At 51.6% G+C, this 25,891-nt stretch overlaps 1 protein-coding gene across 1 annotated transcript; it reads right to left on the reverse strand.

The window, feature by feature from the left end:
• Nucleotides 1-116: 116 nt before the first annotated feature.
• On the reverse strand, nt 117-25,529 carry BLTP3A (bridge-like lipid transfer protein family member 3A). The gene is made up of 21 exons (XM_082296258.1): nt 25,406-25,529; nt 13,970-14,132; nt 13,178-13,216; nt 12,619-12,710; nt 12,238-12,427; nt 11,940-12,080; nt 11,228-11,398; nt 10,504-10,681; nt 10,093-10,179; nt 9,798-9,962; nt 9,171-9,313; nt 8,270-8,411; nt 7,601-7,794; nt 5,808-7,348; nt 5,388-5,584; nt 4,765-4,910; nt 4,528-4,675; nt 3,366-3,637; nt 2,926-3,034; nt 2,425-2,540; nt 117-2,010 (listed from the first exon to the last, which is right to left on the reverse strand). The coding sequence occupies exons 1-21, from the start codon at nt 25,447-25,449 to the stop codon at nt 1,885-1,887; spliced, it is 4,404 nt and encodes a 1,467-aa protein (XP_082152384.1). The 5' UTR covers nt 25,450-25,529; the 3' UTR covers nt 117-1,884.
• Nucleotides 25,530-25,891: the final 362 nt, after the last annotated feature.

Genomic DNA, 25,891 nt, shown 5'->3' on the forward strand with positions numbered 1-25,891 from the left:
GTCAGCTGTGCTTGCAAATCCAGTGTTCCAAATCCAGGAGCTGCCCCTCAGGCAGCACCGTTGGGAAGGGAGTGGGAGGGGAAAGCAGGAAAAGAGGCCCGAGGCTGGAAGGAGGTTAATGAGTTTAATTCCGCTCGTGGTTCACAGAACCAGTAAATGCATCAGTGGAAACAAACTGCAGCAAAGTTCCAATACTGCCTGAAATTCAAATTCAAGTTCAGCCTTGCACGTTCCCCCTGTCCCCTTCCAGGGGCCCTGGGAGCTGCTCCTACCCTGTGAGAGGTGCTGAGGCCACGTGCTCTCCCACGGCACCTGTGCTGGGCAGGACTCCCTGGGCTCTCACTGGAACAGAGGAAGAATCCTTAAATAAGAGGCTCCAGGAAGTAAACTTTGATATTTGTGAGGATCCAGGAGGTTTTGTCCTCCCACTTGTGTGGGTTTTGGGTTACAGTCTTTTTTACTGGGTCTTCAAAGCAAACGAAATGCTTGAATTCTTCAACAAAACCCATTGACTGAAGTTGCTGGAGCAAGGAATTTGCTGTAAACAACCTGGCCCCAGCTGTGCTCAGCCTGCACACGTGGGAGAAGCTGTGGGACCCTGCAGGTGGGCACCAGGGCTGGGCAAACCCTTGGCACCCTGCTCCTTCCCCTACTCACACAAAATGTAATGAAAATTTGAAAAAGCAGAAGAGAAACCTATTTTCAAGCAATTAATGAAGAAAAAGCAGGAATACCGTGGCATTCTACCTCAGGCAAGCAGTTCTCGGAGCTCGTGCTCCCCCACAGGGAGAGAGAGCAGCAGAAAGGTTTGGTGAAACAAAGTCCAGCTCCTGCTCGTGGGCTCTGGGCAGTTCCCAGTGGTGCTCACAGGGAACTGCTCCACACAGGTGTGTTCCAGTGTTTTCTTTTTGGGAACAGGGCTGGCAGGTGCTTCTGGTGTCCCCATCCCAGGCAGCCCCTCAGCCCTGCTGAGAGATTCCACCCAGTGCTGAAAACCCCACAGCTCCTTCCTCAGCAGCCATGGCTGCTCCCTGTCCCCACTGGGAAACTCGGGCACACAAAGCTTTGAGGACAAGGTGCATCCCAAAAAGCACCCAGGTCATCTCCTTCTGAGACTGAACCAACTTCCCTCACCCCGTTCTTTGATAGTATACTTGAAGTTTAAACAGTGCCTTGTAAGGAATTAACTCCTGCATCAATAAAGCCAAACATTGTGGGATTAGGTGGGAATGAACTGGACTAAGTCTCATACACTGCATCCATCTCTACACAAGGAATTAGTGGTGGAAAAGGGAATCTGAAGGAATTTCTTTACTATCTTGACCCTGTTCTTGAGGGAATAGTGAACTGTGTGCCCTCACTCCACAGTGGGAAATCCCATCTCTGCTTCCAGGTGACAGCAGCCCTGCTCTCCCAACAGAGCCCTGACCCTTCTGCTGCCCCTGTCCTGTCACTGCCCAGGTGCTGAAGTGACCACCCTGCTCCTGCTGCGGCCCCTGGCAAGCACAGCTGGGCAAGAACGCAACAAGGAAGGGTGAAAGAAGCAGAAACCCCAACATGGGCCATGTCCAGATGACACCACAAAAGCTGGAGGCTGAAAGGCACCCACAGATGAGGAAACATGGGGTGTCCCCCCAGCATCTGACCTGGTGTTTGTGGGCTGACCATGCCCTGGCTCAGTGCACCACTCCCAGGCCAGAGCAAAGAAAACTCCTTCTCATTCCTCCCATTTGTCTCAGCCAGGCCTCCTTCCCTCCCTCTCCCCAGTCCTATGCAGTCCCAGCTGGTTTCAGTCCGAGAGTTGGACCCGTTTGGCAGCGAAATGACCAAACCTGCCCCGCTGGTGCTGGTGCTGGTCCCCTGTCCCTGGCAGTGCCGGCACCATCAGAGCTGGAACAGGGGGTTGTATTTCCTGATCTCCTGCAGAAGGCGAGCCTTGTCCATGTTGGCTTCTGCCAGGGCAAGTTTCATGGTCTGGAGCTCCCTCTGCAACTCTGGCACTTGCTTGAGCTACAAGAGACAAGCAGAGAACAAGGCTGGAGTCCTCAAGGTACACAGTGACCTGCTCCAAGGGAAACCACAGCAGGAGCTTTTGGGATGAATTACAGTGTGACACAACCACGCTGACAGAATCTCTCTCTGTGGGAACCTCTCAATTCCTGTTTTTCTAACAAGGAACTGGTCAAAGTGGGGAAGATGGAGCCAATCAGAAATCCCCAAACAGATTATGAAAGGGAACAAGTGAGTTCATGCTGGACAAGGTGCCTCACTCCTCGAAACACTCATAGGAGGAGGCACAGGCTGTTCCTCAGGGCACTCCCTTCCTGCAGCTCACCACACCTGCCAAGGACTGCAAACACACAAAGGCAGAAAAGAATTTCCAGCTCTCTGTTGTCCAGACAGCAACAGGCAGCAGTGACTCACCTGCAGCCCACGTGCTCCTGCTGCTGGGGCTGGTGAGCCAGACTGTGCTGGGGCCTTCTGCTCCTCAGGGACTGACACAGGTTTTTCCTGTTTTGCTGAGTCCTTCCCCTGGGAAGCTGGAAAGCAACAGAACCCACTCAGGTGTGGACATTCACACAACAGGACTCTCAGAACAAAAAGAGTATCTTTAATTAATTTTTTTCCTTCCTGTTTTCCCTCCCTCTTTTTAAACAGGGAAACAAAATTCTCTTTTCCCTTTTAAAATGGAGAGACTAAAAGGTAATAATGGATCCTGCCTGTGTGTGCTCAAGGAAACACCAGGCACGAATTCTCACACCAGGGAACAGAGGCAGGGACTGCTCCCACAGCAGGGAACACACACAGGAACTGCTCCCACCCCAGAGCCCATCCTTCCCAGCAGCAACCATCATGTTTCAGTCCCAGCCTCCTCCAGCACAGCCCGGGGGTGCAGAGGGACAATAAAACCAGGACGTTGCTGACCTGTGAGATAGAAGATGCCATCATCCCTGCGCCTCACCACAACGTGATCCATTGCCAAGGTGATGGGGACAGGGCCAGGGGAGGTGGGGTACACCGGGGGGCTGTCATCCTGGAGAAACACAAAGAGAAGGGAAGAGCTGCTGGGACAGCTCTGGGAAGGACTCCCCTTGCCTGCAGCCTCCTCAGGAGCAGCGTTCCTGACCGGCAGCACTGCCAGACTCACGGGGGTACCCACCCTAGGGAAAGGCCTGGCTTTATGTACAGGGTGTACAGGTACACACTTCCCTTGTGCTCCTCATTCATCCCTAGGGCAGCTTTTAGAAGCAAAACCAAACAGCCTCAGGAAAAGAGAAGCTCTACAGAGGCCCCCAGCAATCCCACAGCGTCCCTTCCCAAGCCAAATCCTTCAAGTGAGCTCTGCCCTGGGGGGAATCTCTCACCTTCAAGGTGATTTTGGCATCCACAATCTCTATCTCCATGGGGATCACCTCTGGGATGATTTCATCCTCTAGGAAGGGTCCCAGGCTGGTGAGGCAGGACATGCAGAGCTCTGTGGAGCGGCTGTGGAGCAGCATCCGGAGGAAGCCGTTGCGCTCGGCCAGCGGCGAGTGAGCGGCCGCGCATGGACCCGACTCCAGGCGCAGGCACACCTCGGGATGGGGCTGGCTGGGCTCAGGGCTCGCAGGCTTCTCCACACCTGGGTCTCCTAGAGCTGGAGCAGAGAGATCTCACTGCACAACGGGACACCAGTGATCAGGTATCAACTCAAAACGGGCATCCTGGGAAGCCCATTTCTGTCCAAAAGCAGCCAAGTGACCTCGGTCTAACATCATCTCTCACATGAAAGAAATCCACATTGCAAAGGACTAAGAGCCCACATCACCAAACTGGCACCAGAGCTGGACTATTTAAGGTCCCAGGTGCATCCCTTAATCACCACACTTTAACACTGGCCCCTGTTTTGCACGTGCAGGACCTGGCCCAGTGCTCCACTTGCTCTCCAGAGCTGCCCCGACTCTGCCCTCCAGAGCTGACCCAGTGCCCTGGTTCACTCTCCAGAGCTGACCAGCCTTTCCTCACCCCTTTGCCCCACCGTGGCCACTGGCAGGACTGGGAAAGGCAGGATCAACAGCCTGGGAACTGCTCACACTTTCACTTCAGGTTTGGGGTTGGAGCTGGTTTTGGTTTTGTTTGGGTTATTTTTTTGGGGTGTGTGGGGAGATAGTTCATTGTTTTTAGGTTTGGCTTGGGTTTTTTAATTCAAATTTAGGGGAAGCACTGTAGACCAAAAGCATTTTTCTCAGAGCAGGAATAACTTCAGGGTTTCCCTAGACAGCTTTATTTTAATCTTTTCATTCATTTCATGCATCCTAGCAGCAATTTAAAAAATCCCAATCAATGATTACTAGGCACCACAGAGCCTGACTGTGTAGGCACTTGGGAAGCATCTTTCAAATGCCAGATCTGAACCCTCACACGTGAGCTGTGTCCAATCCTAACCACCCCAAACACCGAGGCTCCAGTTAATGGAATATCCCCCGAGGCAGGCTGGTGTAAAAGCCAGTTCTAACAGTGCAGCTGAGTCCCAGAGCAGTGTCTTACCCACGTAGCCACGCAGGAACTGCCACATCCCAACATTGTTCAGCTGCTCTGGAACCACATTCATCACTTGTAAAGCCACAGACAAATCATCTCCTTGTACCTCTGTTGCACAGTTCACATCATTCATCTTCAGCACGAGGACAGACACCTGAAACAGCCACCAAGAGCTCACTGGTTACAGTAAACACCTCGCTTTCAGACCCCCTCAGGGACAGAATCCCAGTGCCAGGGACTGACCAGCTGCAGACTGGGGTCTTCACTCTGGGATGTGGAGCTGTTCACCTCCAGAGACCCTCCACCCTCATCCACCAGGCTGCTTCTGCTGCCGGTGTCATTGTGGGCCTGAGGAAGCTGCCCCGAGGGAAGAGGGTCCAGGCTGGGTTCTGAAAAGGAAGCAACAACAACTCAATTCCATTTCTTTTTCTGGAAGTCCTGATGTCAGCATCTGCCTGAATCTCTGGCCTCTCTGGAGGTACCATCCTCTGCAGAGCTCTCTCCAGCTCCTCAGATGAGTTTAAGCAACACAGGGTTGAAGTGAGAGATGTCCAGAGTATCCAATATCCAACCAGCCCTTCCTAAATGCTCTGTACCACCCACCACCAGCACATCACAGCCCCTACAGCCCTCAGGACACCACTGGGATGTGCAGGGCCACCCCACAGTCATTTATCCTCCTCATCTCAAGATAAAGGCAGCTACAAAAGCAGAAAGAGCCACTGTGAGGGAACTCCTTAAGACCTTCAAAAACAAAGAGCAGCAAAAGTGATTCCACAGAAATGCAGCATGGATGAGTTGCCATGGTACAAAGCCATCACCCCTGTGAGATGAGGGGTGGGGAGAGGAAAAGCCAAGGGCTTTACCAGAGTCTGTGAGCATCACGAAGCCATCGCTGCCATCACTGTCCATGGACAGCCCATCCTCAGGGCCACTCCCGTCCACAGATGTGGTGTCAAAGGAATGCTGGGACGAGGTCCTCTTCATGGAGAAGAAGCGCATCCGGCCGCTGCCCACCCCGCCCGGGGTCACTGCTCCCTCCTCTGCTTTGGGCACAGAATCCCTACAAAAAACCCCAACAAAAACCAGTGATAAAGGCAGGCAGCTGAGCCTGCAGATTATCTGAGTGCTGGGTTGGTCTCTGACCACTTGCAAGTCAGACTTCAGCATCCCTAGAGCAGCCCCAAGGGACGAACACTTAACCCATCTCCAATCCAAACAAAAGGGAGAGGGAGCAGCTGGCCTCTGTTTCCCCCTCCTGCAGCCTGGCAGCCTGGCCTGCTCACCTGGCCGGGGGCAGGGACAGCATCCTCTGCATGGTGGAGGTCATCTTGTCCCGGCTCAGGCTCAGGGCATCCTTGGTGAGGGACATGGCCTCCTTGGTGAGGTCCATGGTCGCGTGCAGAGCTTCCTTCGTGGCGTCCTTGGTGATGTGCAGCGCGCTGGAGAGCTCCACCTCGATGTTCCTCAGCGGGATGAGCTCTGCCTGGCCATTGAGGGCAACGCCTCCTCTGCCCAAGGGCTGCGTGTCCAAGGCTGGGCTGGAAGGGAGAGCAGGGGGGCTCTGAGGATGGCTGCTGGTCTCTGCTGGTCTTTCTGCAACCAGGGCTTCCACAGCTTCATGTGCTTCCTCTATCAAGCCTTTCTCCTCTGCGCCCTTACCACGGGGAGCTGCGCTCAGAGCTCCGTCGCTCGCGGATCTCGGGAGCCTCTCCAGCGGGACAGTGGCTCCGGTGTCCTGGATCCCGCTGTCCTCTGGCAGCTCTGAGGTGCTGCCTAAGCCCTTCTCCGAACCGCTCTCTGATTTCAGCTCCTTCTCTTCAGCTGCCAGCCCCTCCTTGCTGTCTGAAGGCGAGAGCTCAGACTCGATCAGGCTGGTTGTGTCCGAGTCCAGGGATCTGGGTTCCAAGACAGACCCTGGAGCAGGGGTCATGAGCAGGGCCACCTCAGCACTGTGGAACATAACTCCCACACAAGCAGACACGGGGTCTAAAGGAGACCCAGTCATTTCCTGTGTATCTTGGGCCAGCTGCTCCTGTAGTGTTTGCAGAACTTCCTTCATCCTGAGCAGCACCAAGTACTCGTAGTGGTTGAGCCGAACTTTGACATGGACAGAGGAGGACATGAGCACATGGATATCAGCAGAGGCTTCCAGCTCCTTACTGTCTACTCCATCATCAACTTCACAGTCAGATTCTCCCAAGATATCCATTGTGTCTGGAGCCTTAGAGATATTTTTCAGATCCTGGTCAGTCTTTGATCTTTGACAAACACTGTGTTCTCTGGAGAGGTTCTCGTTCTTGGAGTCGTTGCTAAAGCTGGCAGAAGGCTTGATTTTCACCTCAGAGGTGGCCAGTTTCTGTCGTTTAGATATCTGAGCTTCCCCCCACCTCTTGGGCAGGCAGGCCCATATGGAAAGGGGAAAAGGGTCAATAAAGCTAAGGGCTCTGCCCTTGGAGCTTTCAGCCCCCTCGAAGCCCAGGGAGAGCTCACTGAAATTCACAGACCACAGATCCTCAGAGGCAGAGGTTTTGTGAGGCAGCTGGGGAAAGCCTGGCTGCTTCTGCAGCCTGTCATCCACCTGGTAGGCGTGGCGCAGGAACAGGGTGTGGAGGAGGCTGAATCTGTCCTGCGTCCGTGGGAACTCAGTGTAGCTGGAGTGGAAGAACTCTGACCCCGCGAATTTACGGAAGAGGCTCTGGAGGTCCTGGCAGCTGCAGGAGGGAGCATGGCGGGTGTTGGTGGCTGTCACCTCTGACATGCAAACACAGAGGGCCCGCGGCCGGTCCCGGTGGTCTGTGACTTTCTTATCCACGGGGATGTTGAGCTGCAGGGGGAAGAGAGACGTGACAAGGCAAGAGGTGAGAAAGGAATAACAGAGGCTTATCCTGGATGAGAACTCCGGCACCAGCTTTGCTGCCCACACACCAAACAAAACCAACACAAATGGCAGACAGAGCAAAGCCAGAGGAAGGCAGCAGGTTTGTCTCCGGGTTATGGACTCCAGCTATGTCCTGGTCTCATGTTCCTTTCACAGAGAGAACACTGAAGACTGGGAAAGGAAGGAAGAGAATGGTACCTTCAGCCTGAAGCCATCCAGCCGGACATCCACGTGCTCATCCCGCTTGCCTGAGTCCTCCAGCTTGTAGATGGCTTTGAACTGCTCCAGGCTGCGACACAGATCCAGGCAGAAGAGGTTTATCCAGAGCACACTTGGTGTGTCCAGGGTGAGCATCAGGCCGTTCAGCTGCATGTACAGGTTTGGGCATGGAACTAGAAAGAAACAGATCAATGATAGCAGGAAAGGCCCCTCGGGTGCTCTGCAGCTCAGTGCAGAACCTGCACTGACAGCACCAATGCAGGGGCTTCACCACCCCTGGGAGACACATCTTGGAAGGGGAGCAGCTGTGGTGCACCCAGAGAAATGAGGTGACCCATTGAGACAGCACCCAGAGCACCCCATGGCCCCGCTCCAGGGCTCTCAGTAAGGCTGAGCCACAGGAACTGGGTGAACAGCAGCTGCTGCAATTCCTTCCTGCAAGCACAGCTCTGCTTCCACACTGTGCACAAACCCCATCCCACCTTCTCACAGGCAAAAAAAAAAAAAACCAAAAAAGCCAACAACCCTAAAAAAAATCAGAAAACTAAACAACAATGGACAGAGAATATCTAACAGGGTTAACACATCTAAACAACTGATGATTCTTTAAGAAGCTTGTGAAAGAAGGTGCTAACCTTGATGTATTACCTGGAAAGTCCTGATTGTCTGGGAAGTAATATTCTGTGAATTCAATATGGATTGCAGAGACCTGGTCAGGGAGTTTGAAGATTTTTCTACTACATGAAAGCAAGGTGGAGGGTTTCTTACTTTGTTGCCCAGCTGTAGAGACCTGAAAACAGAATGGAATGCAGTTGTGCAGAACTCAGACTTGGCAAACCCAAGTGTCCCAGTGACCCTGCAGTTGCCTGTATTCAATCCACCTCATTTACACATCAAACATACGCTGCTTTCAAGCAAAAACATAATTTTCTTCTACCTGCTGATACTGCCAACTCTTCTCCTTTGAGGGAATTTCGTTCTTTGTGTCTCCTGTCACTGCTTGTAAGAGCTGTGACAAGCAGAATTAGGTGACATGAGCAAACAGAACAGAAATCTCTTACAGCTGTCTGTCTGCAAGATCAGCAGCACACTGGCAAGTCCATCATAGTATCTGGTGCTGCACAGAGCAAAACCAGCTCTTGGATGGATACAGGGCACATGGATGCAGGGCCCAGTCCAGGCTGGGGATGCTCTGTCCCAAGGCAGAAAGCCTGAGGTGAGACTCACGCCTCCTCTGTCAAAAATCCACACCCTGGGTGGCTTCTCAAAGGCATGGAATGTTTTACACTGGGCCTGCTAATGCTTGGTGTAAGCTTAGATAGGAACAGAGGGCAGAAACCCGTGGTTATGCAGTTCCCTCTGAACATGAAAACTACCAGCAGGTCACTCTTGGGTTAAAAGCTTTACAGGCAACATCATAACAGCATTTAGGTTCTCTGGGCAGTGTTCTGGATGTCGCAAGATTTGCATGATTCATTTAAATCATATCTGGTTCAATTTCCTTTTAAAAAGTGCCATTACCACTGGCAGGCAGTGCTGAGCTCCCTACCTGGTGAACATCCAGGTCATCCACCCGCACCACCACGCAGCTGGAGCGCAGCCGGTGCCAGGGCGGGTGCCGGAGCTGCGGGAGACTCGTGGGAGGAGCCCGGCCCTTCTCCAGGGGGCTCTTCTGGGGACTCTGGGGAGGGTCTGTGGGGACAGACAGGCAGAACCAGCAGGGTTTTAGTCACCTTCTTTGCACCATCAGTATCAACACCTTCGTGCTTACTGAGCAGAATTAACAGCCCTAAAATTAGAAACGGATGAACACAGCTGGGCAGGAGAAACACTCAGGACTTTTGAAGGAAGAACACTGTGAAAGGTGAGTCTGTTCTGTGGCAAGAGAACACCCCCCTCAGCCAGGCCTTAAGTATTTAATTTCAACCTTATATACTCACTTATGGAGAAACTCAACAATAATCCAGGAAAGGGATCTCTGCAGCCTGTCCATCCTTGCTGCAGTGCTACCCCAGCCACTTGCCTTTGCCATTATATTTATGATTTTTAGAGTGCTATGCATTCTTGCACCAACAAATCAGCCTGCTCAACTGGGGACAGGCAACTAGAGATTTTGCTGGATAGAGCAAAAATTGCTACCACCTCCTGCTTCACTGGTTTTATCAAATACCATTACCTGGTTTCCTTTTGAAGGGGGAAAGTGGATTCCTGGCAAACACAGGGTCTGTTTCTTCATAAAACTTCTCCATCTTGCTTTGAAATTCACTGACCAACTTCTTTGCCCACTGTCCCCGTGTCTCCATTGCTTCACTGTACCTCACCCAGTGCTTGCAGGCATCTCCTGCAGGAAAGCAAACATCTTGGCTTTGAAATGAGGTTTCTTCCTTCCAGTCTAGTCTGCAATCATAGAGCAGTTCTAGAAACTCCCTTTTTAACCCCCTCCTCAGGTTGTGAGGCCACAGGCTGCCTACCTGCCCTGTGGAAAGGATAATAGTCAAAAGCCATCCTCCTGAATGTCAGCTGGATGGCACCTCCCAGCATCCCATGCTTCAAAGCACCTGTGGGGAATAGAGCAGAGGAAACCATGGTCAGCTCTGCAATCTGAGCCCTGATCCAGGAGAATTCAGAACCACATTGCTCTGAGTGCCACCACTGATTAACTGACTGACACCATCACCAGGATTAGGGCACCATCTTTAGGAATCTGCACCAAAATCTTGTCCTAGGCAAGGAGAAAGGACACCTGAATCAAATGGCCAACAGTTGATACGGTAAGAACCAGGCCTGGAAACTTAAATCCCAAACTGCAAGACCCCAGTGCTTCCCAGCCCCCTTCCAGACAGAAAATTGCTGCCTCTGCTGTTGTTTTCCTTTCTCCTGACCTGACTCCCGGGCGTGGCTGTCGTCACAGATGTGCAGGTCCAGGCGGGAGATGAGGAGGTGGTAGGAGGACTCCTTCATGTCGTGCTTGTCAAAGTACTGCCCAATGCTGCTGGCGTTGGGGGTGCCTCCAAAGGGCTGAGCCCAGGACTGCTGGGCACTGGGAGCAGGGGGGGTGGTCTGCAGGAGAGGGACAAGCTCGATGAGAACTCGGAGAGAGGGAGAACACAGAGGTTATAATGCAATTAATCAACTCATGCAAATCTTCCAGCCTGCAAGGCATCGGTTTATAGGAATAGAATTGGGATTCCCAAGACCTGGATCCTTTCCTGCGTTGTCATGAGCAAAATCCTTTGTCTGCAGCTCTGCCAGCTGCATGCACTTCTCTTGGAAGATCTTTAAAGTCCCTTTTAAGATTCCTGGGTAAAAAGGGCCAAGTATTCCCCATCCCTCCTGTGCAACCTCACTGCACTACATGTGCAACCCTGCCTCTCTGGAGCTTCCAACTCCAGCAGCAATACTCCTCTTCCCTCATCCTTGACTTGGGAAATGTGTTGTATTGGCAATAAATCCCACTCCTTTGGTCACCTCACTACCCCACAGTCCTTGTGACACTGACCTGACACCACGAGTTCCCATCAGGGAAAATTCTGTGAGTATGGGCAAGATGCCACACACATGGAAGCTGTCCTTTTCCCCGGCAGACCAACATCCAACCTCACTCACCTGTACAGACTCTGGTGCCAGGCTTTTCCTCTGCTGAGCAGATTTCTCCATGGCTTCACTCAGAGACTCAGCATATTTCATCATTGCTTTCAGCTGAGAGTCCGTCAGCACCCAGAGCAGATCATCCAGCAGAAACATCAGCTTGGAGGCGACCACGTTGCAATCTTTGGTCTGAAACAGCAAGGATAGAGTTAGGGACTTCAAAAATTGCCCCCACAGACATAGAGTCTTCATGAAATACAGAAGCAGAAAGAAGGGAGGCTGCTGTGAAACTCCTCTGAGAGATGTTATCTGGTGCATGTCCACAGCACCTCCTCTGAGATGGAAAGTAGTCAAAGCCACCTCCTCTTTAGGAGACAAATTGCTCACTCTTTAATTCTTTCTTTTTTAAATCATCACATTTCCACTGACAGCTAAAAATCAGGCTGTCAGGCTTTCAGCTCCCAGTAGGGAGATGACAGCTCTCCTTGGGATGTTCAAACAGACTGAAAAACTCACTCCCATCCACAGTATCCTCCCCTGGGAAAGAAACTGCTTTGACACTTGGTAAGAACACAGCTGTCTCTGACAGAAAACATAGAGAGATACATCAGTTTGGGCTCAACATTTTTGAAGGGAGAGAAGGGCTGTTGAGGACTGTGGGAGGAAATATGTATCATCTCTGCATCAGGCAGTGAGACCACATCCTGCAGAGCATGGAGGAAACTCTCACCCTTCTCTTGAGAGAGATCTGGATCCTCCCCTGGTTGGTGATGAGTCTCAGAGGAGTAGTGATAGGATCCTGATCACCATTGTCCGTGGCATCTGCCTCTATCCGCAGGGTCTGCCAGGTGAGCTCCTTGAACGTCAGAACCTGCCCAGGAGGAGAAAAACAGGAAAATGCTGAGGTTTTCCCAACTTCAAGGGTTAAAAAAACCCCTCCAAAACACTCAGAAGACATGAAATGAAACAAGGAAAAATCATTTATCACACTTTTCTTCTGTGATCCCAGTGCAGAACCAAGGCCTCACCTCTCCCCTCTGCGGGTCCGTGATGCGGGTGAAGCGCAGGTCACTCTGCTGCCAGTTGGGGTTGACACTGTAGCCCTGGAGCTGCCACAGCTCAAAAGAAGCGTGAAAGGCCTTGGAGTGAATCTTGATGGTGATGGAATTGACAACAATAAACATCCCTTCCACGACTTTCTCAGCAAAGCCATACTCACTGCAAAGAGAAGATGCCCCCATGTCACGACAAGAGGCCTGACAGAGGTAAGGCTCACACGGAGAAGTTTATAAGCAACACCAGAGGCACTTAAACCCAAGAGCAGGGAGGCCAGTGGTGAACCACGGAGAACAGCAACTCCCACACTCCAGCAGGATGTCAGGGAGAAGCTGCAGGGCTCGGGGTCTGACCTCTGTCCGGCAGCGAGAGCGATGGGGGACTGTCCATTGGGTGGCCGAGGCTCCTCACACGTCCTCATCTCCACCTCCACCTTGTCCAGGTACTGCAGAGACACAATGTGGGAACCATGAACACCACACCAAGCCTCAAGCTCAGCCCACCAACCCTGGGGTGAGATTGCAGGGCAGGGACAACCAACTCTGGAGTCTCAACGCTCCAGACAAGAGTCTCATGTGTTACAGCTCTCACACCGTCAGTGCCAGTGGGTAACCTGAAACCCCAGGAGTGGGGAAAACAAACAACAAAAAACAGGCACAAGGTTGCCCTGGACTTCCTTGGGAGCTCATCTGGCTCCATTCTGCAGTGAAATGAGGGTCTCATGGGAGGGCACTTGTGGCCCTATGTGCTGGAGGATTCAGGTCCAATGAAAATTCGAGCATTTGATGGTTTCCCTCTCCAGAATTTTTCTCAAGTAGAAGAGATTAAAAAGAGTGAGGAAGAAAAGGAAGAAAAGAAGAAGAAACAAAGCAGGGAGAAAGGAAGAAAAGAAGACAAGAGAAGCAACATTACCAGGCAGATTGGGTGTGTTTTCAGCTTCGTCCACTGGATCTGAAACGATAAAGTTGAGGTTATCAGAGTGATCTTTGCAGTGGAAAGTTTCAGAAACGGCAGGAAAACATCTCAGCCCAAACTTTGAGCCCCATTTCTCTAGGAAATGTACACAATGTCTCACTGTTTCCAGGTCAAACAGAGACACAGACAAGGGAAAAGACATTCCAGACACCAGATCTACAAACCCAGCTGAGCTTTTGGATCTCATATATCGTCAGGAGTAATAGATATTCTGCAGGTCAAATTCTGCTATGGGGAACATTCCTGGCCTTTAAGAGTTTACAACTAACTGCTGCTGTTACTGGAAGTCACACAACTCTTTTGAAGACTGTGCACAAACCAAAAAGCTGCATTTTATTTTCATACAGCAACGTTCACTCTGTAGGAGGGAGAACAAATGTTTGTTACTAAACTGAGCAGATCTGACTCTAAAAACAGAGCACATCAGATGAGTAAGACAAGCTCATTTTTACTGTCACTTGGCAGAGTAGAATCATATTTCTTTTATAGAAAGTCTCTTTGATGTCCTTAAAACTTTTGAGTTCATGTAGTGCAACTATGGTTAGCACCAACTGCAATTAAACAATCTGGCAGCTTATAACAACTAAAGAAACCCAATTTTTTGCTCTAAAAAGCACAAGGAGGAAGAATTTGTATGAATTCAGTGTGCAAAGTGCAAGTCCATGCACAATCTCAGCGATTCTGCCTGTAAATGGATAACTTCATCCATTTCAAGTTGCCTCTGCTCACCCTGATCGAGGCCTTGTTGCAGTAGACCCGGGTGATGGCGAGCCAGGTGGGCAGCTCCAGCACATTCTGCAGCACCTCCTCATCCAGCTCCAGGTTGGTCAGCTGCCCCTGACCTTTCAGCGTGCTCAGGTTGATTTTGTCTGGAGAGAGGTTCTTGGTAAACCTACAAGGGAAGAAAGAGGAAACTCAAAAAACAGCCCCCAGCAAAGCTGCTGAGACTGCAGGAGCATTTCAGAGCTATTTTAATACCAGAGTCTGTTTGCTGTTCTGTTAAACCCTTTCTGACATTTTTAAACCCAAGGCAAGTTGGTCGCTCCAGAAAAAAAAAATCTCTATCTACACTTTGACATTTGGAGGATTTTTTTGTTTTAAACTAAATTCAGGTTTCAGAAACTGAAAATTTCCTCCTAAAGCTCTGGATCCTGTAAACCAGCAAAACTGCCCAAGGACAAAACCAAAGAAAACCAAAGCCAAACTCCAAGAGCTCAGCAGTTTTACTCCCCCCAGGACTGCCATGTCAGCAGGGAAAAGTTTAATTCTCTGGAGTCTTTTCGCCCCAGAACGCAAAAGATCATTAATGAACTACTTTTGTGGATGTCCCTTTTAAACACCACCCTTGAAGCCCAGCCTGCTCTCTGGTCAGCGGAGCCAAACAGCAACTCCCCTCCCACAGACTGCCCCAGCTCCCTCCTCTGTTTTCTCTGCTTGAAATTCCTCCTCCCCAGGGCTGCCAGTGCTTCACCTGTGCTGTGTGCAGCCCTTCACACCCCTCATGTGCCCAAGATTTCAGTGTCATGGATAAACACTTGCAGCTGGACTGATCAAGAGCAGAGGATCCTGGTGTGAAAGCCTCTGACTTCATTAAAACCAGAGTGACCCCTAAGGAACCAGAGCAGCCAGTTCAGAGGGCAGCAGATCACAGAAGCTGTACAAGTGTTAGCAACACTTCCCCATGTCAGAGAATCCCTCTGTGGCAGCAGAGCCCCTCCTGCCTCCATCAAACCCCCCTCCTGTGCAGGAGGAGCTGCCACCACGGGAGCAGGGGGCTGCACTCCAACGTCACCCGATTCAAACTTGAAGAGTTCCTGCCAGACAACTTTTCCACCACTGAATCCAGGGCTTATTTCACACATTCCTCCATGCCAATGCTAATTCTCATTCTGTACAGTGGTCCAGAAAGCAGGATGGAAAGAAAGCCCCTATTGTCAGCGTAAGCAGGAGCAGGCTCCCAGTCACACGCTGCCCTGTTTGCTCCGTCCCTGCACCCACAGCGTGGGGACTGCTCTGGGAGAGGCATGAGGGGCTTCTGGAACAGCCACAGCTCAAGGAGGAAAGGAGGAACCAGAGCCACACTGTTGGGATGCAGCTGCTGCAGCTGCTGTAGGAGCTTGGGGTGTAGCACAAACCTGGCTGAGGCACTGGAGCGGCAGCTGAGCCATCAGCCCTGGGATTCCAGGGGTAAAAGGGCCTTCCCAAAGCAAACATTTTGTTGGGAGAGAAAGCCTGACAGATGTTGAGATGTTGGTGTCAACCCTGTGCTAGTGATGCAGCACTGCTGGAAGGGGAGGGCAGCACACAGCTGTGAGTTTGCCCACTGCTGCTCTTCCCTCTGCGGACAGCTCCTGTGCCCTGCTGTCTCCTCCCTGCCCTGAGCCAGAGGGACACACTGACAGCTCAGACCAAGTTTACAACATCTGCCAGGCCGACACATTCCCTTCAAACTCGTCACTCCCTTTAACCAAAGGCTTCTTGTTTAAACACGCCCAGGGAGGTGGCCAAGGTCATTTCGGCTTCTCAGCATCTGCACCAAGAAACTGAAAATTCCAGAGTGTGTTCCAACAGCTGCTCCACTGGCAGGGAGCACTGAGAATCCCTATGATTTGGGCCTGGAGTCCTGTTGGGAGCACCCACAAACCCAGACACGGCTGAAAATTAGAGCAAACCCCTCCAGAGGCAATACAGGAGCACCCCGGTGTTGCGTCAGAGAACCAGCTCTGCTGAAAGCTGCTGTCACCGTGTCCACTTGGGATTGGATGCTAACAATACACCAAACACAACATGGACAGGTAACACACAGCACTTAAGCTCCCAGGCTGGTGTGGGCAGTGATCAGCTCACACTGGCCGAGCTTTCTCACACCTGCACTGAAGGATCATCCCTGGGCTCGGAGCCTCATCCCGGGATAAGCGAGCTCAGACGGGAAGCTGCTTTCAGCTGGTAATACAGAGGAAAAGTACAAGTGTTGCCTATAATTCTATACTGTCAAGTCTCTAAAGGGGGGGAAGGATGCCTAAGCTTTTTATACATTTTTCATATATTTGTAGCTGTGTAGATTGCTAATGCATGGCCGTAGCTCCAGTAGTTTTCCTATCCTTTCCCCCTCGATTTTAGAACAATAAGCTGACCTTCTAAACACATTCCTGAAATATTGTTTAGTCTTATTCCAAGGAGGGAACCTACAATAAGGCATAATAAGAAGTGGGGCAGAGACCAACTCCAAGGGGCTGGCCCAGGGGTGGGTTACTGGGGCAACTGAATCTCCTATTGGATGTACCTGTTAGATATCCTAATTACTTAACTTTATAAAATTGTAGAAATTAAATTCTGGGTGTGCCCGTCACCACCAAGACACCTGGAAGCTTCCAAATAAAGGTCTGCTTTTTACTTTACTATTCTAACACAAGGGTTTTTTCTCTTTTGATTATAGACAACATGAGCACACGTCTGAACCAGGGCATCACTTTCCTTTAGTGTGTAGGTGTATCAAAAATACCAGCACACCGTGGAAGAACCAAAGCTGTGAAACAGGACACTGTGCAGAGCACGGTATGAAACTTGATCCAGCCAAACCAAACAACTCTTTATCACCATCTCCAGTGAAAGGCTGTGGAGATCCTGCTGAGCAGGTACCAAAACCACCTCCAGTGCTACCAGACTCCACACAAGAATCCTTCCATGAGGCACTCCACGTGCACCAAAATGTGCCCTTCCACCTCCAAAGCAGAGCTTACAGACCCCTACCCACGATGGGATAACAAAAGCTGCAGGTTTTGCGGAGGAAAAAAAAAATTTCAAATGGAAACAAATTCTTTATTTCAAACCACAGCTCACATTTCCCAGGGTATGCTGCCCGTTGTCAACCCTGCTTTCAGCTGCTGTCCCGTACAGGAATTCCAGACCTTCCATTGGAATAACCTCCACATTTGAGCCACGTTACCACCCACATGTCAGACAGGGTTTAGAGGAGGCCTCAGGTAAGAGTTCCTGAGAACACAGAGTTCACAGGTGCCAGGTGTCCGTGGCTGCCTGAGAGGAACTGCTTTGGTCAGCGCCAGGGGAAGGAAACAGCAAGAGCAGAACGTGTCAGATGTTTGCTGGCAGGCTCTCTCCATTCACACTCACCCACAGCAACGTCCTTGGCAGCACGGGCTGCTGGCTTAGGGAAAAATGAATGAAAATGGTGGCTACTGGGAAAACTGACACGGGAGGATATTTGCACTTTTTTTTTTTTTTTTTTTGCAGCTCCATCAGAACTCAAGCAGAGCTGAGCCAGTGAACTCACAGGGCAGCACTCCTTTTGAGCCTGCTGGGATTACCCTGACAAAAGTCAACCCTGAAAATCTATTTGCTCAATCATCAGCTTGAATATATATCAAAACATGATGCCACTACTGAAAACAACTGCTCAGTTCCTCAGCCTGCATATCCAGAGGCCACAAACTCACTGATTGCAAGAGGGAGTTTAGGTAAATCTGACTGCTGGCCCAAAGCCAGGCTAGAATCATAAATAAATTTATGCTCACATTTGTAGCTGTCTCGCCACACTGTCTCCAACTGAGCAAATGCATGGACAGATAATGTCAGAAGACATCTGAAATCATAAAACCTCTCCTCAGATCTCTGTCTCATTACCCTGCTGCCACATGGATCAGGAATCTTCTTCTCAAATACTCAAGAGTTTCTGCCTCAGCCTCCTCCCTGCAGTTCTGCAGCCATCACTGCCTGTTGTACACAGCCACCACCCGCAGCTCCACACCAGCATTTCTATTAATACCTTTGTCACTATGGCTATTATATGGGAGAGCTAATTAGCTGTACACCCGTGACCTTTATTTTGCCTAATGACAAGCAAAATCTCTTGGCAGAAGGAAGTGCACGACTTGTGACACCAGCCACAGCTGCAGGCAGCAGCTGGAAAGTCCCTCCAAACACAGGTAAGGCTGAAAGGGGGAACTGGTCAGCTCAGTGGGCAACCAGCCCAGGAACGACTGCAGACGAGGTTTCTGCCTCCACAAGGGTCACTGCAAGGGAAGAGATGAGGATTTTCTGCTTTGATTTGGAATACAAATATGTAATTTAAGCAACTATGACAGGAATAGGACATGTCAAAAAAACCCCAACAACTGTATTCGGACCAATGCAGATTTGCTCCTTCCCAAAAATTTTCCCAAGTCTTGCCTGGTCTGGTTTTGGACAGGGCATTTAGTGGGATTTCCATCTTCCTTGGGAAGATCTTCTACAATCCAAAAATCTCTGTGATGAGACATTTCACCTCAAATTAAAACCTCTTATCTCAGGAGCCAAAGAGCGTGTTTACTAGAACAAAAGGTTCACGACTGCTAAAGGAAAGGTCAGCAACTTTCCAAATCAGGGCTTCTCTCAAGGAAGGCAGCAGCAGAAGCTTTCAGTGCAGCACACATGACTGAGGATGAACTTAAAAATAATTTTGGAGGAAATAAAACTGGGCAAGTGGTCAAAACTTCTGTAAAAAGGGAAAAACTAGCTGCCTCGAAGACGCACAGGAAGAACCAATAGCTTTTTCAGGAACAAAAGCCATTTTACCTCCTCGAACTTTTGGTGTTAGCAGGGACCACTCTGTCTGAGAGTGGGCACAGAGCTGCTCTGCAGACAGAGGCAGAGTTGCACAGGAGGAAGAGAAACTCGCTGAATTAGCAGAGGATGGGACTAATTATTGCACAGTATGAGATGGAAGTTGGTCTCACACCCATTTAGCACAAAGCCATTTAGAGTTTAAGGGAATCCAATCAACACCAAACTGCCCGATTGTTCAGAAGACAGAAAGCACCACATTTTTAATCATCTCATCACCTGTGCACAGCTCTGTGTACCCCAGATATCCTGGGAGGCAGTAACACCTTCCCAAGTGGACAACCAGCCTGATAAATTTGCCCTGCTTGGGTTACAGGGCAAACAGTTTCCACGTAACGTGGTAACAGCCCGTCCCACGCTCCTTATCAGGGTGGATTCAGGCACAGTTGGTGTCCCTGTACACACACGACACTGCTGGTGGCTTTCCATTATCAGCTTTCTGTTTTTCCAGGCTTCAACTGCATTGAATGAAAGGCTGGGCCTCTCAGCCACCCGAAGCCAAACACAAAACATCCTGATGAGTAATCAGTTGTGTTGGCTCTGTGTTACCTCCTGCAATATAACATGGCTAAGGGAAAAGGGCTTAGGAATTCAGTTCAGAGTTAAACTCGCAGGGAGAAAAATCAGCATTTCTAAGCAGATCAGGCACGAGACCAAACCACTACACAGAGCAGAACTCCAGCTCACTTCTCCCCAAAGGCTGTAGCCTCCCTTGGCCCCAAGGACCCTTTCTTGTCCCAACAAGTATTTCTCTAGAGCGTTCTGAACGCTGAGAGGCTCCTTGCTCCACACCCACCAGCACCTCACTGGGTACTGGGAGCCCTGGAAAGCAAACCAGGAACTCATTTGAGAGGAGAAGAGGCCAGGTCTCTGCCAGGGGCTGAACTCCATCTCACTGAGAAGCTGTTTTGCTATTTCCAGCTCATTGCCTGGACACTCAGTAAAGTTTAAATGCCAGCTGCCCCATGCTCCCAACAAATCTGGAATGGAAACCCTCGGCACCCGCCAGGGAATTTCCCAAGTCTAATCCTAAAGCAAATAACAGATGAAAGAAAACTTGAAAGAAATCTAATAAATACAAGCACCGTTCCAAAGCTCTACTTCTTCATCTTCCAATCATTTTCATTTCCAGTGTGCAAAAACAAACAGGTTATTACCTAATTCTGACTCAGCTGAGCTGCTGCAGGGGAGGCATAGGCTCAGGGAGTCCAGGGGAAATAAGAAGAGCCCCTTTAACAGTCCCTTTCCATCAGTGAGACTGAAGGGCTCTGGCCACATTTTCCTCCTGAGCTACTCAAGTGCAATTTACCTTTGCTGCAACAAGAGCCTATTTAGCATTCCAGAAATGGCACATGTGTCTGGAGCTGAGGAGAAATGGTTGGAAACACCTTGCACCCAGCAGCTCCATAAAACTGTCCATTTGGTTCTCCCAGCAAAGTGCAGCACAGCAACCGTGACTTTACAAGGGAAGACTTTAGACTGCTAAGGGAAAATGCCACGTCCTGTCTGTGCCCACTCCTTTTTCCCACCCTGTCTTGAACAAAGAAGTGGCAGATGCGTGTTACTTTACCCATAATAGCTTGGGGTTCTGTCTTGCCATCAAGAATTCCTCTATATTAAAAATTTTAAGAGTAAAAGAAGCCATCAAAATGTACAGGGAAAACAAGATATTTCCAAACTAAAACACTGAGTAAAGGGTTTACATCCAGCCTTACATGCTTTGCTGGGTACAGCACGCAAGAACTCAGAGACCAGCTCATCACCAGGGGCTTGGTGCTGCACCAGCAGTAGCTGCTGGGACCTGACAGAGCTTTTTCCTCATAAACTGCCTCATAAAGTCCTGCCACAAACTGCTTCATGCTCTGGATCCACCCTGGAACCATTATGTGGCCGAACAGCCCGTGTTGAACCGCGGGAGCAGGACACTGTGCAGACAGAAAAGTAACGGTTTTTAACAGTGTTTACCAGCTGGCAGCTCTGTGGTTTCATGTACTTCCCATTGCTGCAACAGCTATTTTAGTCAAGTAATCATCTTAGAGATCATCATAGAAATTTCCCTGATCACCGAAGAAGGATATTAAAGCAGCTAAAGCCGAAATTGCAAAGCTGGTCAGACGTCTTGCTGCCTAAATCACTTGAGATTCGGTAGCTTCCTCAGGCCATTCCCAGATGCAATTTCTTTGCTTTCCTCCTTACCCACTGTGCTTGCTAAATTGCTTCCAGGTAATTTACAATTAAGATCAGGAAACTGGGAGAAGCCTGAAGGATTGGTAGCAAGCAAATCCCTCTTATTGGTGGTAGCTTTTCCTGACTCTGAGGGTGTCCCACAGCCACGAGCTGCATGTGCCATCCTGTGACTGCAGCAAGGACACAGCTGCAGCGCAGTGCTCGAGCATGCAGCGATGCTGCAAAACACTTCAGGGCAAGGGAGAGGCAAAGAGAGCTGGAACTCAGGCTCTGTTCTCTTACAGCAGTGCCCAGACTGTAGCATTTGGGCAAGAAATTTAAGCTGAGGGCAAAAAGCGCTCTTTAGACACAAGGAATTCCCCACACTCCTGTGCTGGGCAAAGGCATAGCTGGTGACACGGCCTGACTTGCCTGGTGCAAGCCACGGAGTCCATTCCAATGATTCCTGAACGGCACAGAACAAATCCCATCTTCTGGGCTGAAGAGCTGCTTCTGTTTCTTCTGCCCACCTTTTCTGAGGAGAGGCATGGGTCCCCTCGAGACAGCACGTCTCATTTCTGCCATCCTGACCCCAAGGAGTCTCTCACCCCCCAGGCAGGATGACCACAACTGCAAAGGCCTTTCTCTGCCCCACCTTGGCCAGAGTGCAGGTCTCTGATGGTGGGGATGGACAGGGAGGAGTCACAGTCCTGAGCCAGGAGACCCAGACAGCTCCAAGGCCAACTGCAGAACAGCACAGCGCAGTGCTGGGTCTGGGAGCCAGCTCTCAGCTCTTTGTGTTGGCACAGAAGCAGCACCACTGCATGGAAGGGGTAATGCCAAAGGCATCTTGAGGGCCAGGAAGGGATTCCGAGATGCTCACATCCAAGTTAGGAAACACCAGCCCCCAGGAGGCCACGCGCTCCCAGCTCAGCATACGCTGCCACACCCACGTGTCCCCGCTGCAAAACGGGTCTGGAACAAACTGAAGCTACACCATGAGCCTGCCTGGTCTCTTCACTGACCCATCAGCTGCAAGGACTGGCTGCAGCTGCAAATGAGAGAGGGCAGGAAACAAGGCAACCTCGCCTGGAAAAAAGGGATGTAAGGCCTAATCCCTGGAATGGAGATGCAGGGCTCCACTGAGGTGCAGCACTATTTATGAGGAGCCACATGATGTTGTTTCTCCTGGCTGAGGACCTGACCTGATAAGCACCTCAGCGTTACCCTGCACACACTGCTCCACTGCTCTGTTCTCTAACAGGTTTTTTAATTCTGTTCCTAAAGCCTATCTCACTTACCTGAAAAGGTGGCTCCATCCTGTACTGAGAACAGTTTGCCAAATCCACAACCTGCTATCCACTCATTTCTGTGCTGCACATCTGTTACACATCTGCCTGGATTGGCAACACATGCTCTGCACTCTCTTCTGCAAACAGGTCTCGTTTTCCACACAGGTTTTCCTCTCTGGTAACAGCTCTGCTGTTGTTAATTCCTCTCTCATTTCTCCTCTGCTCCCTTTTCACCCTACTTTCAGAGATTCCCAAAGTTACTCCTCAGCTGCAGCTCTCTGGAGCCCTGTCACAGTGAGACACATTTGTGCTCTCCTTCCCCTGTGTTCAGACCTGCCCCCAAACCCCAGCCCAGCTGCTCCTCTGCTGACACCAGCTTTTATTTCTTCCCAGCAGGACTGCACGTTGCATTTCCTCTGGAAGCCATGTCCTGTGTGCCTGTTACTCCACAAGCTCACAAGCTTCAACACGTGTCCCAAAAGAAAACGTCACAAAGCAGCTGTTATAGGCAGCAGGGGATAAAACTCTCCAATGAAATTAAATAAAAGCCATTTTGGCAAGGATTTCCACTGCAGTGCTGAGAACTCAAATCCCAAAGTGGCACCTGAAGTTGGGGCAGTTGGGCTTGTGGATAAACAGGGCCTTTGTCACACCCTGAGAACATGGATCTGCTGCGGCTACACAAACACTGGTTAAAAAAAAAAGGCAGTGAGAAGAAGCTACTTTCAAATAAGGCCAGGAAGAGGTAAAGGCAGCTCACTGATTTTATTTTAAAGCATTAGATGTGCTTCCATGAATAATTACAGGCTGGGGAACACAAGCATGCTCAGAGCCAGCAGCTGATGCCCGGGCAGGTCTTAGGGAGCCCCTGATGTTGGGTTCCAAACACTCCCCAGCACTGCAGCCCTGTGCCCGCCTGGAAACAGCAACTGAAACCACCTAATCTGTTTGCTTTTCCGAGCTAAATATAGGACAAAGGAGTGAAAGGCACAGATGGCAAAAGCTCCGCAAGTTTTTAGGTTCTCCTGCTCTAGGAATTTAAGCTGCTGAAGCACAACACAAGGCTGAGCCTTCTCAAATACCTTCATGACTGGGCAAAGCCCAGCTGTACCGATCCCCGCCGTGACCACCACGGCCATCCCGTCACACACGTGAGGGGGGATCACAGGAACAGTCGGGTGGAACACCTCATTCACATTTCCCTGATCCAGCTGCCTCTCCTGACCGCTTCCTTGCAAATCCACACACAGAAGAGGGACAAAAACACACCCCCGTGCAGAAGGGACTCCGAGTGGAGACACAACAAAAAGAACAAGGAATTATTTCATATGCAAATGTTAGCAGAAAATAAAGGCAGATTAATGATTCAGTAGCAAGATTCTTCCAGGCAAGTGAGTGTGGCTGAAAGAAAACCCAAAGGGAGGGTGAAGATGTGGTATTTGGAGGAAACAAAACCAGAAAAAAAACCAACTTAATCTTTTTTATACACCATTAAACTGGGTTCAAATGGCATTTCTGCAAAGATTCACAATCCTTGTGCAAGTGAGGGGCAGGATCAGACCAATCACCCAAACGACAAAGTCCAGCTAGTAGGAAAACAGAGATGCTGAATGTTGTGGGACTCCTTGTTCTCCTTGGAACCACCCGAAGGATACACAGGTGAACACTAAGAACTGGCCCAATCGGAGGGAAAAAGGGGCACATTGGGCAAGAACGTGCTGTAACAGTGGTAAAGAGAGACTGAAATGCAAAATCAAGCAAAAGCACCAGCAAACTTGTATTTATGTAAAGAAAGAGAATTGTCCATGAGAACAACACCCACAGGAGCCGCACCCAGGATAAAGCCCAGCTCTGTTCCATCCTCTATCAAGCACTGCTCTCACCCACCTCTCCGTGGTATAAAATACTTCAATGCCTCCTGAGCAGGAGGCTGAATCCGTAATGACTACAACACACCTGTGTGAGGTGAATGAGACAGAAAGCTCGGAGGCTCGGGATGTCAGGTCTAGCAGAAATCCATTTAAACCAGCACCCAGAGCAGCTCCAGCAGCAGCTCCATCACCCCTTATTTGGGACAGTGCTGAGAGAGCCAGAGCACGGAGCAATTGGTGACTCCAAGACAGACCCTGCACTGTGCGCTCAGGGTGCGTGGGCATGGGCCGGGGCTCCAGACACTCCCAGGATCCGCCTCAGAGGTCTGGGATTCATGGATCACACCAGCACTGACCCCACGAAGCCCACACAGGTCACTTCAGGCCCCTCACTCTGCACCTGAGCGCGTCCGGCAGCAGGGATGGAAAGGACCTGCTCAGAAAGCACAGAGGACAGGCGCTGTGCAGTGCTGTGCCCTCACCTGCACCCTCACAGACACCGCACTTTTCTGTTCGCGATCCTCTGATCCCGCAGCGATGCAGAGCGAGGTGGTGCCCGCAGCCATGAGATAACACAAGCAGCTCTTTTCTCGCCGTGAAGGGAAACTGAGGCACCGCTATGTGCCCAAGGCCCGCCCCGAGCAGCGGCACAGCCGCGGCCGCAGCGGCGTTTCCCGGCAGAGCCTCACGCACGGAGCAACCGCTTTTCCTCACCGCCCCTCGCAGCGCCTTTGATGAACTTCACTGAAAATGACGGAATACAAAGCGAACACCCCCCGAGTGCCGATGTCACCCCGGGGCTGTTCATGTTCCCCTCTCGCCCCCCGAACTTCCACTGCCGCTGCCCGCGGCCCAGGGCCGGCACCGCCGGTTCCGCGCTGGGCACCGACACCGGGGCACCGGCCGGGCTCGGAGGGCTCTGACCCGGGGACGGGCGGCAGGGCCACTCCGGGCAGGCTGGGCCCGCTGCCCCCGGACACCGGACCCCGGGCCCCACAGCACCCGGGCCCTCGGACACCGCCCCCCGGCTCGGCGGCTCCACAGCCCGAACGGGCCCTCAGCCCCCCCGGGCTCGGCAGCTCCCCACCGGCGCTGCCCGGCGGTCCCCAAACCCCCCAGGCCCGGGCCAGGCTCGTCCCCCGCAGCCCCCCGGGGAGGAGGAGGAGGAAGATGAGCAGGATGAGGAGGAGAAGGAGGAAGAGGAGCGGGCGCCTCACCGGGAGAGGTGCTTCAGGATCTGCTTCTTGATGATGCCCGCCATGCCGGGCCGGCGGGTCAGGCCCGCGGGCGGCGGGACCCCATCGCGCACCGCCCGCTCCGCACCGCCCGCCCCCTTCCCTGCCCGCACCGACCGCCCCCTTCCCTGCCCGCTCCGCAGCGACCGCCCCCTTCCCTGCCCGCACCGCCCCCTGCCCGCACCGACCGCCCCCTTCCCTGCCCTCACCGACCGCCCCCTTCCCTGCCCGCACCGCCCCCTGCCCGCACCGGCCGCCCCCTTCCCTGCCCTCACCGACCGCCGCAGCCGCGCTCTGGGCGTGTGCGCCCAGGGGGCGGCCACAGGGAGTCTCCGGACCCTCCTCGGGGCATGTCCCCGGACGCCCAGGGACCCGCTCCGGGACCCCCACCTGGAGCCCACTCCAGGACCCCAGCCCGGGATCCCCCAGGACTCCGCTCCCGGGGGCTCCAAGGACCACCCTGGAACT

The sequence above is a fragment of the Coloeus monedula genome (genome assembly GCF_965178545.1).
Source record: "Coloeus monedula genome assembly, chromosome: 23".
Lineage (NCBI taxonomy): Eukaryota > Metazoa > Chordata > Aves > Passeriformes > Corvidae > Coloeus > Coloeus monedula.

Excerpts from the sequence above, each read along its gene's own strand:
- BLTP3A (XM_082296258.1), bottom strand. The coding sequence starts at position 25,449 with ATGGCGGGCATCATCAAGAAGCAGATCCTGAAGCACCTCTCCCG. Across the intron at positions 14,133-25,405 it reads ATCCTGAAGCACCTCTCCCG|GTTTACCAAGAACCTCTCTC; the intron begins GTGAGGCGCCCG and ends CTTCCCTTGTAG. Across the intron at positions 13,217-13,969 it reads GCAACAAGGCCTCGATCAGG|ATCCAGTGGACGAAGCTGAA; the intron begins GTGAGCAGAGGC and ends TTATCGTTTCAG.